General features: G+C 41.6%; 2 protein-coding genes across 2 annotated transcripts in view; one reads left to right on the top strand and one right to left on the bottom strand.

Moving 5' to 3' along the window:
* LOC118379603 (glycine receptor subunit beta) overlaps nucleotides 1-19,129 on the bottom strand; it is a 58,210-nt gene extending 39,081 nt beyond the window's left edge. Inside the window, exon 1 of the mRNA XM_035766640.1 lies at nucleotides 19,001-19,129. The gene's annotated coding sequence lies outside the window, so the exon portion shown is untranslated. The remainder of the gene's footprint in view (nucleotides 1-19,000) is intronic.
* Nucleotides 12,744-19,934, top strand: part of LOC118379632 (platelet-derived growth factor C-like) — a 72,619-nt gene continuing 65,428 nt past the window's right edge. The window contains exon 1 of the mRNA XM_035766656.2: nucleotides 12,744-13,709. Coding sequence (XP_035622549.1) covers nucleotides 13,538-13,709 — 172 coding nt within the window. The 5' untranslated portion in view covers nucleotides 12,744-13,537. The remainder of the gene's footprint in view (nucleotides 13,710-19,934) is intronic.

The raw sequence follows: 19,934 nt of genomic DNA, 5'->3' as shown, positions 1-19,934 counted from the left end.
AATGCCATACAACTCTCCTTCCGTAGCCTTCAACTGCTCTTAAATACACGTAAAACTAAATGCATGCTCTTCAATCGATCGCTGCCTACACCTGCCCGCCAGCCCAGCCTCACTACTCTGGACGGTTCTGACTTGTGAAGGAGGTTGTCATGCAATAAAATGCAAATTAATTACTTAAAAATCATACAATGTGATTTCCTGGATTTTTGTTAGATTCCGTCTCTCACAGTCGAAGTGTACCTATGATAAAAATTACAGACCTCTACATGCTTTGTAAGTAGGAAAACCTACAAAATCGGCAGTGTATCAAATACTTGTTCTCCCCACTGTATATAGCCTCATTATTGTTATTTTATTATATTACTTTTTAAAACTTTTGTTTATTTAATTTGTATTTAATAATTTTAGAAAACATTTTATTACTTAAAAAAACTGCATTGATGATTAAAGGGCTTGTAAGTAAGGATTTCATGGTAAGGTCTACCGGTACACCTATTGTATTCGGCACATTTGAAAAATGGAATTTGATTTGAATAGTTTCGGTCTGGGGCAGATTGGACAAGTTCCCCACATTGGTCCCTATAGTACCTCTGTCAAGGGCTTTATGATCATTCAAACAAAGAACGTGTCAACACAAAGTCCTTACTGATAACAAAATGTGGCCTGCATGCCAGATATAATACCACATTAGATTTGCTAATCCCATATTGATGTATTTTTGTCATGGCCTGTCAATCCGACCGGCACTATAGGGACCAATGTGGGGACCTAGTCCAATCTGTCTCAGACCGACACTATGGGGACCAATATGGGGAAGAGTTAGTGGTAGAGGTAGTGGTCGTGGTAGAGGTAGGGGTAGAGGTAGAGGTAGTGGTAGGTGTAAAGGTAGAGATGGAGGTAGAGGTAGTGGTAGAGGTAGTGGTCGTGGTAGAGGTAGGGGTAGAGGTAGGGTTAGTGGTAGGTGTAAAGGTAGAGATGGAGGTAGAGGTGGTGGTAGAGGTAGAAGTAGAGGTAGTGGTAGATATAGTGGTAGTGGTAGAGGTAGGGGTAGAGGAAGAGGTAGTGGTAGGTGTAAAGGTAGAGATGGAGGTAGAGGTGGTGATAGAGGTAGAAGTAGAGGTAGTGGTAGATATAGTGGTAGTGGTAGAGGTAGAGGTAGAGGAAGAGGTAGTGGTAGGTGTAAAGGTAGAGATGGAGGTAGTGTTAGTGGTCAAGGTAGTGGTAGTGGTAGAGGTAGTGGTAGTGGTAGGTGTAAAGGTAGAGATGGAGGTAGAGGTGGTGATAGAGGTAGAAGTAGAGGTAGTGGTAGATATAGTGGTAGTGGTAGAGGTATGGGTAGAGGTAGAGGTAGTGGTAGGTGTAAAGGTAGAGATGGAGGTAGAGGTGGTGATAGAGGTAGAAGTAGAGGTAGTGGTAGATATAGTGGTAGTGGTAGAGGTAGTGGTAGTGGTAGTGGTAGTGGTAGTGGTAGAGGTAGTGGTAGAGGTAGTGGCAGAGGTAGTGGTAGGGGTAGTGGCAGGGGTAGATGTAGTGGTAGAGGTGTTGGTAGAGGTACTGGTAGAGTTAGTGGTAGAGGTAGAGGTAGTGGTAGAGATAGAAGTAGAGGTAGTGGTGGAGGTAGTGGTAGAGGTAGTGGTAGTGGTAGAGGTACTGGTAGAGGTAGTGGTAGAGGTACTGCTAGAGGTAGTGGTAGAGGTTAGGGATGCATGATATATCGGTAAGCATATCGGAATCGGACGATATTAGCTAAAAATGCCAACTGATGTCAAAGCTGACCTGCATACCTATATAATGTAGGTAGATGACGTCATGACGCCACAAACAAATACAGCACTACACAGAACAAAATCATTAAAATACTAAGAGAGCACTTCCAACAACTTAACAAGTTCAAGTCAAGCAGTCATTTGAAAGAGTAACAACATGTCAGTGAGACAACTCAAAGGTGAAATTATCGCCAAGATAATAGAATTCATTGCCCTTGACAATCAACCGTTCTCTGTCGTGAATGATGTTGGCTTTCGCCAACTGGTCTTGCACCGGTACACACTACCAAGTAGGCGCTATTTTTCAGATGTTGCCCTACCGGAGTTACACAGTATTGTTGAAACGCACATCTATGAGCTACTTGCTATGGGCGTCACTGCTATTAGTTTCACGACTGACATTTGGACCAGCGATGTCAGCCCCATGAGCATGCTGAGTCTGACAGCACAGAGGATTACGTACTGAGGAAAGCCGTATTGCATGCTCCAGAATGTGCTGGTTCTCACACCGCTGCTGCCATTTCAATGGCATTTGAGAACATGTTTGAAACTTGAAAAAACCTGAAAACACTCCTAGCTCCATTCGAACAACTGACTTGAGAAAAAAGCTTAACTGCATCTGCAGCAGACATGATACCCTCTGTCATGGCATTGAAATGCCTGCTCAACAAAACTTCCAACACATACCGTGGGGTTAAAACTTGCAAAAGTACTCTTCAAGAGGCTATGAACAAGTGATTCGGAGACATTCTCTCTGGGCCTCTTTACTATGTCGACTGCTACTTTGATGCAGACAAAATAAAAAGGTTTTACATTAAATGTTAGACACAGCTGGACAAGATGGAAATGGACACAGTGACAGTGTACGCCGAGGAAGAGAGGGCACGGACAGACAGAGCTGAAACTTCAATGCTTGACATGTATGATGAAATCCTGGTTGAGACTGAACCAATGAACAAGTAAGTGAAAGAAATAGGTTTTGATTATGTTTTACTAGTAATGGAGACATAAGTAAATGCCAACAAAATAACTTTTTGATCAGTGTGTGTGTGTGTGTGTTAACTATTTAACTGTACTAGAATGCTTAAAAGGCAGCAAAAATGTTTAATATCGGTTATCTGTATTGCTTTTTTTCACAAGGAAAATAGCGGATATCGGTATCGGCCAAAAACGTCATATCGGTGCATCCCTAGTAGAGTGGTAGTGGTAGTGGTAGCAGTAGAGGCAGTGGTGGAGATAGAGGTAGTGGAGGTGGCAGAGGTAGAGTTAGATGTAGTGGTAGAGATAGAGGTAGTGCTAGAGGTAGAGGTAGTGGCAGAGGTAGAGGTAGAGATAAAGGTAGCAGCAGAGGTAGAGGTAGAGGTAGTGGTAGAGGTACTGGTAGTAGCAGAGGTAGTGGTAGAGGTAGAGGTAGAGGTAAAGGTAGTGGCAGAGGTAGAGACAGCGTCGTCCGGGTACAGTCCAGTAGTTTAGCATCTGCGTCATCTGACCACTTCCGAGTTTCTGGTACTTCCTGCTTTAGTTGTTGCTTGTAAGTAGGAATCAGGAGGATAGAGTTATGGTCAGATTTGCCAAATGGAGGGTGAGGGAGAGCTTTGTACATGTCTCTGTGTGTGGAGTAAAGGTGGTCTAGAGGTTTTTTTCTCTGCTTGCGCATGTCACATTCTGGTAGAAATGAGTTAAAACAGATGTAAGTTTCCTTGCATTAAACTCCCCAGCCACTAGGAGCGCCGCCTTTGGATGAGTATTTCTTTGTTTGCCTATGGCCTGTGGTCTTAGTGCCAGCATCGGTTTATGGTGGTAGATAGACAGCTACGAAAAATATAGATAAATGGTGTGGCCTACAGCTTACCATGAGATACTCTACCACAGGCGAGCAAAACCTTGAGACTTCCTTAATATTAGATTTTGTGCACCAGCTGTTATTTACAAATAGACACAGACCGCCACCCCTTGTCCTACCAGAGGCAGCTATTCTATTTTGCTGATGCACGGAAAACCCAGCCAGCTGTATGTTTCCGTCCAGTACGAGTTGAGTAATCGCTGTCCTGATATCCAGAAGCACTTTTTGGTCATAAGAGACAGTGGCAGAAACATTATGTCCATAATAAGTTACAAATAACATGAAAAAACACATGATAGCACAATTGGTTAGGAGCCGGTAAAACGGCAGCCATCTCCTCTGGCGCCATTCAACATGTGTGCGTGTGTGCATGTGCATGTGCGTGAAACGTGTGTGTACCTGTCTAGTTATTGGGAGTAATGATGGTGAGAAAAATGTTCATTGACAGGGACAAGCACTAACTATGTGGCAAATAGTGCTGATAAAGTGGATGAACAGTTGATTGGTGATTGAGGTGGCAGAGGCATCAGGAGAAGGGATTCACATTCCTACAGTAAATGTTGAAGATGCAAAGATTGAAGACGTTCAGGGGGAAATGGATTAGTGGTGATGGCCTACCAGACACTATCTAGATCTCTACCGATCAAATATTTTTGGTAGTTTTCTCATTGACAAATTGATCTTATTTAGAGAAGGAGATATATGGCAATCAAAGGCTGATTGTTGATGGCTAAGGGAGAGGCCTGCTAGCTTGACTTATCAGTCAAGGCCATTGGTAATCAGGTTTTTCTAAGAACACAGACATGCATGGAATTGGTGTTTTCCTCCGTTGCTGGGTTCTCCCTTTCCATAGTGATCACATGCTTTTTTCTCTCGTTATCTCTTCCTTGTCTCAAACAAGGTCTCACTCTCCCTCTCTCCATCACACACACACAGGCTGTGATTCAATTCGATCGAGGGTTATAGGCATTTAATTTTTTTAATGCAATTTCCTATTGAGTCGACATACGTAGAGTTTTCCGTGCCGTACTTGCCCAGCCTATTGTCAGTGTTTACCTGTTGGATCAGAATACAGGGAAAACACATTACTAACAGTTATGAAATTGAATACCACGTTCCATATATTTGACTGGACACTGCAACTATATGACATACAAAACTCTTCTGTGCGATTGGAGATTGCCCATGAGTAATGGTCTCCAACACCAGACACATTGTCAGCCATTTCTTTTTTTATTTGTTTAAAAAAAAAGATTCTACTGTGTTATTGACTTGTTTATTGTTTACTCCATGTGTAACTCTGTGTTGCTGTCTGTTCACACTGCTATGCTTTATCTTGGCCAGGTCGCAGTTGTAAATGAGAACTTGTTCTCAACTAGCCAACCTGGTTAAATAGAGGTGAAATAAAATCATTAAAAAAATATTTAAAAAATTCAAGATTTGAGCGGCAGCTTCAGTGGCTACCACCAGGGGGCTCTAGCCTCAAAGCAAAACTCCACTGTAACAAAATAATACTGCTGAAGGGCATTTGTGACTGTGACATACTGTAAGATTCAAGGAGAGTCACCGTTTTGTGTAGATCAACATCTGACTTTAAAGGTGCTCAATTATTTCTTTGTAGCTTCAAATGGTAACGGCTCAGCGGAGCACTCAATAGCCAAGGCTGGTAAAAAAAATAAGTAACGTACAAATGAAGTCAGCAAAACAGCCTCAACCTCTCCTCAAGGTACGATAATGATGTACTATGATTTGAATACTCTATAGCAACGTCCATTCATACAGTTTTCACTGTAATTCACCTCTAACAAAATGATATCTTACATTCACCGTGACGAATACATAAGGAATGGGGCATTTATTTGACAGTGTGTCCCAAAAAGGCAAATGGACCGTAATGGGATTTTGCTCTGCTTAGAGGCTGTGGATTTTCTCTTGTATACAATTACATCCAGCCTACTGCAGAGCCTTCTGGCGTGCATGTCTTTGTATGCTTGCAGTGACCCAAAGGTCCGTCTTGTTTCTAATTTCCACTGTTTATTGCATGTTTCGTATCAGTCTCTGTGTTTCAGGAGACCACCATGGAAGCAGCAATCACATGTGGACAGGGAGACAAAATACCAAGCTTTCACAGACAAAACCTCCAGGGGTGAAAGAGTATGTGCCTGTGTGAGAGAGAGGGAGAGAAAGAGGGTGTATGTGTGTGCATGCTTAAGTGTATGTGTATGTGTTCAACTATTCTTGTGGAGACCAGAAATCCCCAAAAGAATAGTAAACAAACACTAATTTGAGGGTAAGAGTACGAGGGTAGGGGAAGAGTACGATTAGGGGTTAGAGAAAATCGGATTTAGAATGGGACTAAATTGTGTGTCCCCACAAGTCAGTAGTCAGTTGTCCAACAGAATGTACTCAACTGAATGAGAGAGGTGCCTTTATTGACATCCACGTCTTCGGCGCCGGGGAACAGTGGGTTAACTGCTTGCTCAGGGGCAGAGTGCGTGTGTGTGTGTGTGTGTGTGTGTGTGTGTGTGTGTGTGTGTGTGTGTGTGTGTGTGTGTGTGTGTGTGTGTGTGTGTGTGTGTGTGTGTGTGTGTGTGTGTGTGTGTGTGTGTGTGTGTGTGTGTGTGTGTGTGTGTGTGTGTGTGTGTGTGTGTGTGCACTAGAGAGAGAGAGAGAGAGAGAGAGAGAGAGAGAGATTCCACAATGTGAAGTGCTGACATCTGCTGCAGGCTTTTGCAGGGGTGGAATGTGATACTCTTCTTTACACAAAGGGACTTGGCCCTTACAGAAGGCACAAGAGGACCTCTATATGCCACACTCCATGGAGGCAACACACCAACCCGTGTATCACAGCCATGCAATCTCTTATCTGCCGTTAACTTTGATTAAAAACGTTAAAACCTCTCATACTTTTCAGGTGGTGATATCTTTAGGCTTTCCCTCTCTCTGAGGCTGCAATGTCTCACCAATGTGAGACAGGGCTAAGTTGCTCTGCCATTGCATCATGTGTCATGGTGAATAGGTTCAATGTGTCTGCAACTCCCTTTGATTGCTTTGTCTGCTGGTATACTTACACAGGGACACACACACACATATGAGGATTCCACTGACAATGAGATGAGAGTAACCACATGAAACGCATATGATGAGGTACAGCATTGTGCTGGAGAGTGGAAATTGGGAACATAAGGGGGAAATGGTAACAGCGGTGTCTACAGCTTTGAAATGACACATTTTGAGTTCTTAAACATTTCCCCAAACAGGCATTAGGCATTTTTCTAACTTCCCCATGATGAAAAGTTCTGGGCAATGATGGTGAGACTAAGGAATGAGTCCAGGGGGAGTGTTTATGGTACAGTATTCACATTGTTGAAATGGGAAAGTTATGTGTAGCCTACAGTGCCAATATCACAATTATATTAACCCTTAATGGCATGATATCACAAGGAATATGTTTAACAGCAATGGGTAGGAAAAAACAGAGGGAAAAAGAGGACCAGCTGATCGAAATGCTATTTTGTACATTACATTGTGACCTATTGCATTAACATTGCTTGACTCAAATGTGCCATGCATTATCACTCTATTGATGCAAAATCTAGCTGATATCATTTATGATGTGATTATAATGAAGATTAATTATCCAATTTATAGTAGATACAGTCGTTCAATTCAGGCACAATGCATTACGCATCATGGACATACATGGATTGTTACTGTAGGCTACTGTATCAGAAACATAAATGTCAAAACAGACAGTAAAAAATGTTTTCAAGTGTCTGTCCTATATCTAAGAGATATAAGAAAACTCAGGAAAAAAATAAAACATGTTTTAGACCCATGTTTGGTCACGTTATTCATGGCACATTTGAACCCAATGCCCTTTTTGCCATTTTTACAGCCGGTACTTGGCAATGCTCCCTCTGAACTGGGCACAGCTCCGCCTGGCACTGCAGCACAGAAATATCAGGCGACAGAGAGAAGCACGATTGAACTTCCCTCAACTTCCTAGAGCAGTGATCACCAACTGGTAGGTCGCGATCAACTGGTCAATCTCCAAGGCACTCCTAGTCGATTGCCAAACATTTATGTAAAAAAAGAACGATGAAGTCTTGTGTTCCTATTTTTTTTATTTGTCTAGGGCAGGTGCACCCGATTCAGCTGCCCTGCACGCCAGGTAGGCAAACTGCTGCCATTTTGAACTATTGCATATGTCTGAAGGCACAAACTCTGCCTTCCCGGGGGCCCAGAGAGCAAATATAGTGCACTGTAGGTCTACCGCTGGCCAATCGGATGGCTCAGATAACCGTGTCTGCAGTTAGGTAGCAGGCATAAAAGAAAGCTATAGCTAAACTGATACTGTGAGATTTCAAAACATTTAAAACCATGACTAGAGAGAGACGGTCAAATAATACAGCAAAGAGATGCTGTTTTTATGAATTAATTGATGTTTAAGTTATTCAGCACTGTCAACACTTTGTGTTCAACACATTTATAAGCCATAAAATGTGCGTTCTTCCTATTTCCACTCAGCGCTACAACAAGCACTGCAACAGTAATAAATGAGCTGGAAAGTGTATCTATAGGCTTGCGTTTTTTATCGAGGAATATTTTACTTTCTCTCTTCCTAGGAGTAACAACATGAATTTGAGCATGAGGCAGAAATAATGCAGTGCGACTTGAGTTTCGCTATCAGCTGGAAGACGCTGTCCCTTTTTAGTCAGTGACAGTGGAGAAAAGTGAGAGCAGGGGGATGTTGAACGGCGGGTCCTCAGTCTGCTGCTCTCTCCCTCCGCTGAGACTCATTTTTATTTTATTTAACCTTCATTTAACTGAGACTGATCATTAGATGTTGACACAATCAGCCCAGTAAAATAAAAATAAAAAGCTAATGATTTAAATATATGCTCACTCAGCTGTGCTTCACGAGTAATACAACAATAGACCTTTTACAGGTGTGATCATATTGCCGACCTCAAATTTTGAAATATAATTTCAAAAAGGGGCCCGAACAACAATGCATTGGTAAGGCAATTCAAGCAAAGCCAATATGCGGTGGTAATGTATTGGGCATATAGCTTACTGCGCAAACCTCATTGCTACAGTACTGTTTTTAATTGGTTAATGTTGCAAAGGCTTACGTTTTTTTTAAAGTCATGAACGGTAGATCTTGCATTTTGACTCAAAATGATCTTGACTCAGAAAAGGTTGGTGACCACTGTGCTAGAGTTTTCCCTGTTAACACTGTCAACGTTTCCTTTACTGAGGCAATTGTGACACACAATATTAGCCACTTTCAATGCAACATACCGAAACAAAACAAACTGTGCAACATATGTTGTTGTAGGCAGAATGCATCAGAGTAGGATTCTATTGCATTGACACGCACTATTCAGCCCGTACTCTACAAAAACTAGCAGAGGAAGCAAACAATAAGCAAACAAGAAAATGCTCATCCAGAAGCGGCGCTGCTAGTGGCAGGGGCATTTAATGCAGGCAAACTTAAATCCGTTCCACCTCATTTCAGCACGACCAGCATGTCACTTGCAACCAGAGGAAAAAAGACCACCTATTCTCCACACACAGAAATAAATAGAAAACTCTCCCTCGCCATCCATATGGCAAATCTGACCATAATTCTATCCTCCTGATTTCGGCTTACAAGCAAAAACTAAAGCAGGAAGTACCAGTGACTCGCTCAATACGGAAGTGGTTAGGTGATGCTACAGGACTGTTTTGATAGCACAGACTGGAATATGTTCTGTGATTCATCCAATGGCATTGAGGAGTATACCACCTCAGTCATCGGTTACATCAATAAGTGCATTGAAGACGTCGTCCCCACAGTGACCATACGTACATATCCCAACCAGAAGCCATCGATTACAAGTAACATCTGCATTGAGCAAAAGGCTAGAGCTGCCTATATCAAGGAGCAGGACACTAATCCGGATGCTTATAACAAATCCCGCTATGCCCTCAGATGAACCATCAAACAAGCAAAGCGTCAATACAGGATTAAGATTGAATACTACTGCACTGGCTCTGACGCTCGTCGGATATGGCAGGGCTTGAAAACTATTACGGACTACAAAGGGAAACCCAGACATGAGCTGCCCAGTGACGCGAGCCTACCAGATGAGCTAAATGCCTTTTATGCTCGCTTCAAGGCAAGCAACACTGAAGCATGCACGAGAGCACCAGCTATTCTAGACGACTGTGTGATAACGCTCTCGGTAGCCAACGTGAGCAAGACCTTTGAACAGGTCAACATTCACAAAGCCGCGGAGACAGACAGATTACCAGGATGTGTACTCAAAGCATGCGTGGAGCAACTGGCAAGTGTCTTCACTGACATTTTCAACCTCTCCCTGATCGAGTCTGTAATACCTACATGTTTAAAGCAGATTTACTTTGAACTGGACTGTGTTTACAGCATTAGCGGCCATGCGTAGATGCACTTGTTTTGAGATCAAAGAGTGAGCATGTTAGTGTGCATGTTGAGAGCATGTTAGTCCTATGGTTATTTTGCATACAACCTTCACACAACTTTCTGGAAATTGTGCAGGATAGTGGCTTGGTTTTGGAACATTCTCAGCACATTTAAGCAATTTAAACAAATAACATACTTTAACAGAACCTTTCCTTAAGGTTCAATCATGGATACATTTAATTTCAATTTTGGTAATGTTCTAGGAACTTTCTCCAACTGGGTTGACATTTGGAATGTTCTCAAATAGTTCAGAGAACTGTCACGCCCTGGTCTTAGTATTTTGTGTTTTATTTATTATTTTGGTCAGGCCAGGGTGTGACATGGGTTATTTATGTGGTGTGTTTTTGTCTTGGGGTTTTTGTAGGCTATGGGATTGTGGTATAGTAGAGTTGTCTAGGTAAGTCTATGGTTGCCTGGAGTGGTTCTCAATCAGAGGCAGATGTTTATCGTTGTCTCTGATTGGGAACCATATTTAGGCAGCCATATTCTTTGAGTGTTTCATGGGTGATTGTTCCTGTCTCTGTGTTTGTTTGCACCAGATAAGGCTGTTTAGGTTTTTCATGGTTTTGTATTGTTTGTTATCATCTTTATTAAAGAAGTTTAATAATAACCACGCTGCATTTTGGTCCAATCCCTGCTACACCTCCTCTTCAGAGGAAGAGGAAGAACCTTAACAAGAACGTTAACTTAAGAAACAATGTTGTTCTGTGGGAATTTCAATACTTAAGCATAATGTTTCCTTACAGGTTTCCTATTTAAAGACATTTTCTCAAATTGCTCAGAGAACATTAAGAAAACTTTCCATAGAAAAAAACTTTAGTAACGTTCAGAGAATGTTATTTAAGCAATAAGCACGAGGGGGTGTAGTATATGGCCAATATACCACGGCTAAGGGCTGTTCTTAGGCAAGACACAACATGGAGTGCCTGGATACATCCCTTAGTTGTATCCAGCTTCAGTTTGAAGTGATTGTGTTATCTATATTGTTGGCTAGCTCCTCTAAACAACACAGTGTCCTGACAGGTGAGCATATTTTTTTATGCCAGGCGAAATCGCACTTCATTAGCTCATTGTTATGGATGTATCCAAATAAATGTCTCTAGAAAACAGCTTAAACAAATGCTAACTACTACTACTACTTTGCAGTTATTCTGGCTGCACTTTTTGACGTGACTGTACATTTGCCGTAGTTGGCTAGCTAGCAAGCAAGGGATAAGAACGTCGCCAGCCAGTATAGCAATGGAACTTTTAGAATGAGCGATACAGAACAAAAAGACTGAACGAATGGGTCGCGTCTCTAGCAACCGAACCGATGGAACGAACGACCAGCCTGCTTGGGTAGCAACCCTAGATTAGGGTCGGGACTATATCTTGTGGAAGGATAACATTTATAATAAAAGTTATAATGAGAACATGTCAATCATTATTTGAATATGTTGGTAACCCGTTGTATAAAAGTGATAATGTCCTCAAAGCCGGTGTTTGTAGGATATATTGGTGACTTCGTCTCGGGCCTAACAATACCCGTGCCAATATATCCTTCAAACACCGGCTTCTCTGACATTATCACTTAAACATATACTGTACATTCCGTTCTCAGCAGCAACAGAACTCTCTCTATCCTCTAACTTGTTAAGTGTGTTAAGGTGTGATGGCTGAGCCCAGTAATTGGCCACACCTGATCTTGTTTCCTTTGAAATGGGGTCTGTTTAATAGACTAAAATGAACAGCTTTGTAAGCATTAAAAAAACATGGCACGCTAGCTCCATCCTGGTGGCACACTGGAATAATTCCATGGATAGAGAACAGAAGGTTATAGGCACCCCAATGCTGGAACCAGCTTCCCTATGAAGCTAGGACAGCAGAACCCTGCAAATCTTCCCGAAAACATCTGAAACCCTGCCTGTTCGAAGAGTATCTTAAATTATCCCACAGCACCCCCCTTTTGTGAACTTTCTGTGAACTATCACTCACACTTTACTTTTTCCCCCTTATTAGGTCTGACTTGATAGCTACTTTATTACAGAACATTGTACTTACTTTGACTGTGATTTGTGGTTGTCCCACCTAGCTATCTTAAAATGAATGCAGTAACTGTAAATTGCTCTGGATAAGAGTGTCTGCTAAATGACAAATACAGAACAGAAGATTATAGGTTAAAATCTCACTCATGCCGTGTCACAATAAAAAATAAATGTGTGTGCAGGATTAATGCCTGGGAATTAATTTCCATGTGCCCTGTCTGTGCATGGAGTTTGAAGGTGAACCAAAAATAAGCTAGCAGTGTTATTAAAAGTCTTATTGAAACATTCAGTGAAAGATTTAAGGAAGTTATTCCAAAAACTCAAAATTGCCCAAAAAAATCCGCCCTACAGAGCATCAATAAAACCACCCAGGAAAACTTTCAGGTAACGTTAACTATATTAAAACATTCTGAGAACCTCCCTGCAACTTAAATATTTACTTCCCAGAACAGGTCGAAATGTTCACTTCCGTTCTCAGAATGTTTACAAAACATGATGTTTTACCCGTTTTATGGCTTTGTTCCCAGAACCAACTGGAAACCAAAAACGTATGTTCCCACAACTTCCAAGGAACCAAATGTGCTGGCTGGACAAACACCAGGAGAGCTGGACATACACCAGGAGAGCTGGACATACACCAGGAGAGCTGCAGCAACTGAACAGTTAACTTCCCTGGTAGTTTTCTTCACTAGAAAGTTTTACTTTTTGTATAGCACCTGTTGTGTCGTCAGCTCAGCTGGCAGTCTGCTTTTCCAAAAATCCAGACCTTGTTGTCTCACTTTTAGCGACAGTTTAGCTCCAGTCTCCAGCATAGTTTAGTTCCAGTCAACAGCCACCGAGCCAAGACCTCACCAAACAACTGGAGTTATGTGTGCTCTGCAATATCATCCACTGTACAAACTGTATCGAATTGCACTGCACTCTTGTGGTATCTGCGGTTAATGTGAAGTTTATTGTAATGCCTGCAAATCTGTGGATTGGACTTGCAGACGGCGGAGACTTTGGAAACTAATGAATGTCGCGCGCAGACAACAGTATCGCACCTCTCATTGGACAAAAAGTTTCAGATTTAAGCATTTACGATTTATTTCACTCAATACATAAGTAATTTGGTGCCTTTGATGGAACTTTAAAGTGGATATGTAATTTAGTTCAAGCGCAGCAGTGACTTTCTAACTTCCAAGGCAATTTTCCATATACCCCACAGGTGCGCACTTGTATCGGAACCAGTTTGTCGTGCGCTCGGCCGTTGGTTTCAAAATTATCCTTTTGTGGATATTACGTGATTTTTTTGACGTTTCATTTTTTTTCAAAGGACTCTGTATTTGAATGAGATTATGTCGATTTTACTCTGCGTTTATCCGCTACAAATTTGTCCAAAACAGCATTGTTGTCATCCAAACAACCGTTGTGCATGGTGATACTAAACGTCTCGTCAACAGTGTTTTGTAATCGCTGTCCGCCACTAATCCAAATGATCCTTCCATTATTAATCCTGTTTGTATCGCTTCTTCAACAACATGGCTCAGAAGCTGAATCAAGTCATGTCAGCAAATTCCAACAACCAAGTTTAAAGGAACAAAACGGTAAGTTGCGTGTTTTGAATGTGTGTTTAGCTGTCAGTTTTAACATGGGTTGAGTTGGAAATAAAGGACTTTAACAATTCTCACATATCCATTCCTGCTCATACATAAATTTCCAGAACTCAAACCTACTCCTCTTACAAAGCACATCTTGCTTGAGTTTAAACAGCAATGAATGAATACGTTTTATTCAGTTCAAACAGCATTATCCAGGATAGGAAGTGGATATTATTACCTTTACCTTTCAAGTGTGCCGGTGTGTGTTTAAGGGGGAACCCCCTCTGAAATGTAATGTCCCCTGAGAGAGGTTTTCTCTATGATTGTCAAAGGCTCCATTCATTCAATGGTAGTCATTCCAGGTGATGTAATTTGCTTATCCTCTGAACCCCACTGATTTAGACTGTCAAATTGTTTTTTTCTTTTATTGTTATTTCCCCTTTTAAAGTCAAATAAATATGGTGGTAAGACATACATACATTATTACATAGATTAAGAGACTGTCCAATGAATCATCTCTGCAAATAGTTTATTCTTTCCAGCATGTGGAACTTGGAATCAAGCTATTGTTGTGATGAGGTGTGTGTGCCTGTGTGCATGGATGTGCACACCTGTGCATAAATTCATAACTAGCCTATGCTTTTGCATCCAGGTCATTTTGCAGTTCATTTCACATTATTTGATGAAGCATACACTAGCAATGTACTCTTTCCATTTGTTTATCATATGTAAACTGTTTGCAGATTTTTGCTTTACACTAATACTGATTCACTATCTCAAACTTTGTTTATTCAATACTTACCAGCGTCATTACCATATAATTACAGTGTCATTAACAACCAAAATTGTTTCTAATGCACAGCCCCCTCATGTTGTGGAAGGTCATATGTCACCCTATGTCTTACTTAAAACATTAGGCATTCTTCTTAAGAGTAAGATCAATTTATTGGTCAATTGCACATAAGTTCCAATTGAAATGTGACTTTCGCTTTTAACCCAACCCCTCAGAAAGGCATATATATATACACATACATATACAGGGACCTGTTGTTGTGGGGTTTTAAGTGCCCTGCTCAAGGGCACAACGGCAGGCAATGGCATCTAGGATTTTATACCAGCAACCCTCTGATTGCTAGCTCACTTCCCACCCCATTTTTCCCGTTAGACCCAGGATTCGAACTGCCAGCCATCCGCTAGGCTACCCTTCACCTCAAACACCTAATTTGCATATCTCACATTCCTGCATGCAGCTCCTCCATTGGCAAACAGTGGCCACGCATTGAATGAGAATAAAGTCCCTGGCTAACGTTAACCTTTGGCTCTGACGTGTGAGTGTTTCACCAGCGCTCCAGTGTGGTTGATTGCTGATGCTCGGCGACAATTTGATACTGAAAGCTAGCCCTATCTGGCATGTTTAGTGGTGGTTACTGGGAGAGTGACAGTCCTGGGAGAGTTGCAGTCACTCTACTATCAGTCTCAGCATGGTTGCTAGTGTGGCCCTCTACTATCAGTCTCAGCATGGTTGCTAGTGTGGTCCCTCTACTATCAGTCTCAGCATGGTTGCTAGTGCAGTACCTATACTATCAGTCTCAACATGGTTGCTAGTGCAGTCCATATACTATCAGTCTCAACATGGTTGCTAGTGCAGTCCCTATACTATCAGTCTCAGCATGGTTGCTAGTGCAGTCCCTGTACTATCAGTCTCAACATGTTTGCTAGTGCAGTCCCTGTACTATCAGTCTCAACATGGTTGCTAGTGCAGTCCCTGTACTATCAGTCTCAGCATGGTTGCTAGTGCAGTCCCTGTACAACAGTAACTTCCTCCAAGGGAACTGTTGTTGTTGACCGTTGTTATGCAACCTGATACATAGGCTATACTCTTTATTACAGAAGATGGAGTCCTAATCGCTAGGTGTGTCAGGCAGTAACGATCGGCCATGTCATTGTCATTCTGTTCCACTTGTCTCACATCTCCAGTGAGTGAGGCTCAGCCATTAATTAAACCACTTCACCTTGTATTGTAGCTTATTAAACTTTGGGTTTCAGTTTGGATTGTTTCTTGATGAATTAACATTTTGTTAATATGCTTAAATGTTTACAGTGTCTTTTCCACGATCTTGCGGTTGATAAGTGAGTGTTGGCATTGCATTTTCAGCCAAATGAAACTGCCTCAAAATCAAACTTCTGAAACTATTTTTCCAAAGATTCAAGAACCCAGCTGCACATTTTAGTACGAGATGCAGATTACCTAGGGATAATCTAGTGTAGCCTCTTTCAGCACCAGTCCAGGAAGCCGAGGAACATGCAAGACATGCCAAAGATCACAGGGGCTGCTGTTCTGAAAAAAACAGATTAGGGGATTTACGGGGGGTTAATAGGACTCACAGGCCAATGGAAATGTGTAGCTTTTCACGTATGCATGGTTGTCTGGGAAAGAGGTCGACCGATTATGATTTTTCAACGCCGATACTGATACCTGTTATTGGAGGACCAAAAAATGCTGATACCGATTAATCGGCTGAGTTTTACATATATATATTTGTAATAATGACAATTACAACAATACTGAATGAACAATGAACACTTTTATTTTAACTTAATATAATACATCAATAAAATCAATTTAGTCTCAAATAAATAATGAAACATGTTCAATTTGGTTTAATTAATGCAAAAACAAAGTGTTGGAGAAGAAAGTAAAAGTGCAATATGTGCTATGTAAAAAAGCTAATGTTTAAGTTCCTTGCGCAGAACATGCGAACATATGAAAGCTGGTGGTTCCTTTTAACATGAGTCTTCAATATTTCCAGGTAAGAAGTTATAGGTTGTAGTTATTATAGGACTATTTCTCTCTATACCATTTGTATTTCATATAGCTTTGAGTGTTAGATGTTATAATAGGTACTTTAGTATTGCCAGCCTAATCTTGGGAGTTGATAGGCTTGAAGTCATAAACAGCGCAATGCTTGAAGCATTGCGAAGAGCTGCTGGCAAACGCAGGAAAGTGCTGTTTGAATGAATGCTTACGAGCCTGCTGCTGCCTACCACCGCTCAGTCAGACTGATCTATCAAATCATAGTCTTAATTGTAATATAATAACACACAGAAATACGAGCCTTAGGTCATTAATATAGTCAAATCTGGAAACCATCATTTCGAAAGCAAAATATTCATTCTTTCAGTGAAATACGGAACCGTTACGTATTTTATCTAACGGGTGGCATCCATAAGTCTAAATATTGCTGTTACATTGCATAACCTCCAATGTTATGTCATAATTATGTAAAATTCTGGCAAATTAGTTTGCAAAGAGCCAGGCGGCCCAAACTGTTGCATATACCCTGACTCTGCGTGCAATGAACGCAAGAGAGGTGACACAATTTCCCTAGTTAATATTGCCTGCTAACATGAATTTCTTTGACCTAAATATGCAGGTTTAAAAAAGTATACTTCTGTGTATTGATTCTAAGACAGGCATTGATGTTTATGGTTAGGTACATTCGTGCAAACGATTGTGCTTTTTTTCCCGCAAATGCGCTTTTGTTAAATCATCCCCCATTTGGCGAAGTTGGCTGTCTTTGTTAGGAAGAAATGGTCTGCACTGTAACGTCCGTCGTTAAATGAAGACCAAGGTGCAGCATGGTAGGTGTACATTTTCTTCAATTATAAATGTTCGCCTCCCAGTGGTTAAGGGCCACCAGAGACTCTGGGTTCGAACCCAGCCTCTGTCGTAACCGGCCGTGACCGGGAGGTCCATGGGGCGACGCACAATTGGCCTATCGTCGTCCGGGTTAGGGAGGGTTTGGCTGGTTGGGATATCCTTGTCTCATCACGCACCAGCGACATTGGTGTGGCTGGCTTCCGGGTTGAATGCGCTCTGTGGTTGAAAAGCAGTGCGGCTGGTTGGGTTGTGTATTGGAGGACGCATGACTTTCGACCTTCGTCTCTCCCGAGCACGTACGGGAGTTGTAGCGATGAGACAAGATAGTAGCTACTAACAATTGGATACCACGAAATTCGGGAGAAAAAGGGGGTACTTTTTTTAAATGAGTTTTTATTATAAATGTTCCACCAAAAACAATAAACATCTCAACGAACGAAAAGCTAGGAGTGCAACACATGCAACACAAAAAGACAAGATCCCACAACAGAAGGTGGGAAAAAGGGTTGCCAAAGTATGATCCCCAATCAGAGACAATGATAGACAGCTGCCTCTGATTGGGAACCATACTCGGCCAACAAAGAAATTTAAACATAGATTTCCCACCCTAGTCACACCCTGACCTATCAAATAGAGAATTTAAAGGATCTCTAAGGTCAGGGTGTGACATTCACACAGTTCGCAATGAGCCAGGCGGCCCAAACTGCTGCATATACCCTGACTCTGTTGCACAGAACGCAAGAGAACTTGAAATCGGCCCTAATTAATCGGTCATTCAGATTAATCGGTTGACCTCTAGTCTGGGGACACAGAAGTGCATTGTGCATTCAACAGGTCCCAATACAAACAAACAAACAAACAGACGATAAGGAACCAACATGCATAATGGTCTGTAGTATGTTAGGTCACTTCAGACCATGAATAGGATTTGAGATGTAGCTATACATGGAGGTGGAACTTTCGTGTCATGCGTTGACGTCAATGGATAGTTGCATCAAACTTTAAGTTATTCTTGCAAATCTCAAGTCACTCTCTGGCCCTTATCTATCTGGAGATTTGACAAACTTAAAAAAAAACTTAATGTACTGTGTAGTTCCATACAGAGACAAGCATAATTTCCTCAAATCAAACCCATAGCCTTGTGCGTAGTGTGGGATTTGTTTAAGTCAGCATATTGCATGTTTTGCTCTGTTTAGGAAGTAACACCTCTCCCTATCAGGCAATGATTACCCAATGTGTGCTGGGCTCACTAGGGTGGTTTATATAGCTGTTAGCCCAGTCTGTTGACAGCTACCAGTTTGTCAGCTGGGATTCACGGTACCAGTCTGTTGTTGTGTTAAGTGGATCCCATAGTGGTTAAGTTTATATTTGATTTGAAATTACGGGATAGCTGTAAACTGGTGAAACAACACCAAAATGATTTGGAATATCAAGTTATTCTTTTAATATGGTACAAATGCTTCTCTAAATAAGTTTCTCAGGGTGAACTAATGTACTGTGGCAATGTACAGTTAGTTACTCGCACTAAGGTAGCCGGCCTACACCGACAACAAAAAAATGCCTAAAAGTAAAATGGGTCATTTTTGACCCACTTGTAAGGACATTGCAACACAAATAGACCAGAAAATGTACTGACCACACAAGAGCCTTTCCTCACTGAGACCCCAAACACAGTCAGTCTGTCCACAAGCAGTCCATGTAGACTTGTTCCCCTCTCACCACCCCAGAGTCTCAAGTGAGGACTAACAGTAGATAACAGTGTCTATGTTTTTGCTGTCAGCACAACTTGAATGTCGGAGAACTGTATTTGGCAGGCGAGCATGCCACCGCCTGCCTGCTGTTTGTCATTTTGGGCAGCGAGTGTACATTCTCCCCAAGCAGGAGGGAGTTTCTCAAGGGAACTGGGTCACAGGTTTTTAAGCTCTGCATTGGCAGAGAAAAGCCTCTCCAGGCAGGCGGTGGCTTCTCTCTCACTTGCAGTATCAACATTACCCCCAGGTACTTTGTAAGGCCCGATTGTTTTCAACAGAATCAATGTCCTTTTCAGGTCAGCATCCTGAGTGTCTTTTTTTCAAGGACACAAAAAAAAATCTTGACATTCTCATTGATATGTCCCTGTGGGGAGGGTCTCCCATCCAGCCACAGTTCTGTAACAGTGCATTCCTTTTCTTTTTTATCACAATACATTCCCTTCTTGTCCTTTTAAAGAGTAAGTGGGGAATAGTCTTCCTATACTATGTGGATAGGGAACATCTGTGTCCTCAACTTAATCTACCAGTCAAGGCCTTACAGACCCAAACTATAGCCAGCATGCTGAGTGTCAATGCCAGTTATGGATTCATGCAAATTATGAATAGCAGTGTCATGTTCGTAATACAGTTTTAGATCTTCAATTTGGGCAATTTCATTGTAACTTTTTGCACGTTTACACCTGTGACTTAATTACTCTCGACACACAAAGCCAACCAATCCTAGACCAGGAAAATGGACATGAAAACCTATTGCTCCATTGTAAGAGACTTTCCTTATTTCCTGCAAAAGGAAATGCCTCATTGAAACTTAAATTCAAG

This window comes from Oncorhynchus keta, chromosome 4 (assembly GCF_023373465.1).
Source record: "Oncorhynchus keta strain PuntledgeMale-10-30-2019 chromosome 4, Oket_V2, whole genome shotgun sequence".
Classification (NCBI taxonomy): domain Eukaryota; kingdom Metazoa; phylum Chordata; class Actinopteri; order Salmoniformes; family Salmonidae; genus Oncorhynchus; species Oncorhynchus keta.
Note: the sequence above shows the minus strand (reverse complement) of the source record. Positions and strands in the feature narration are given on the sequence as shown.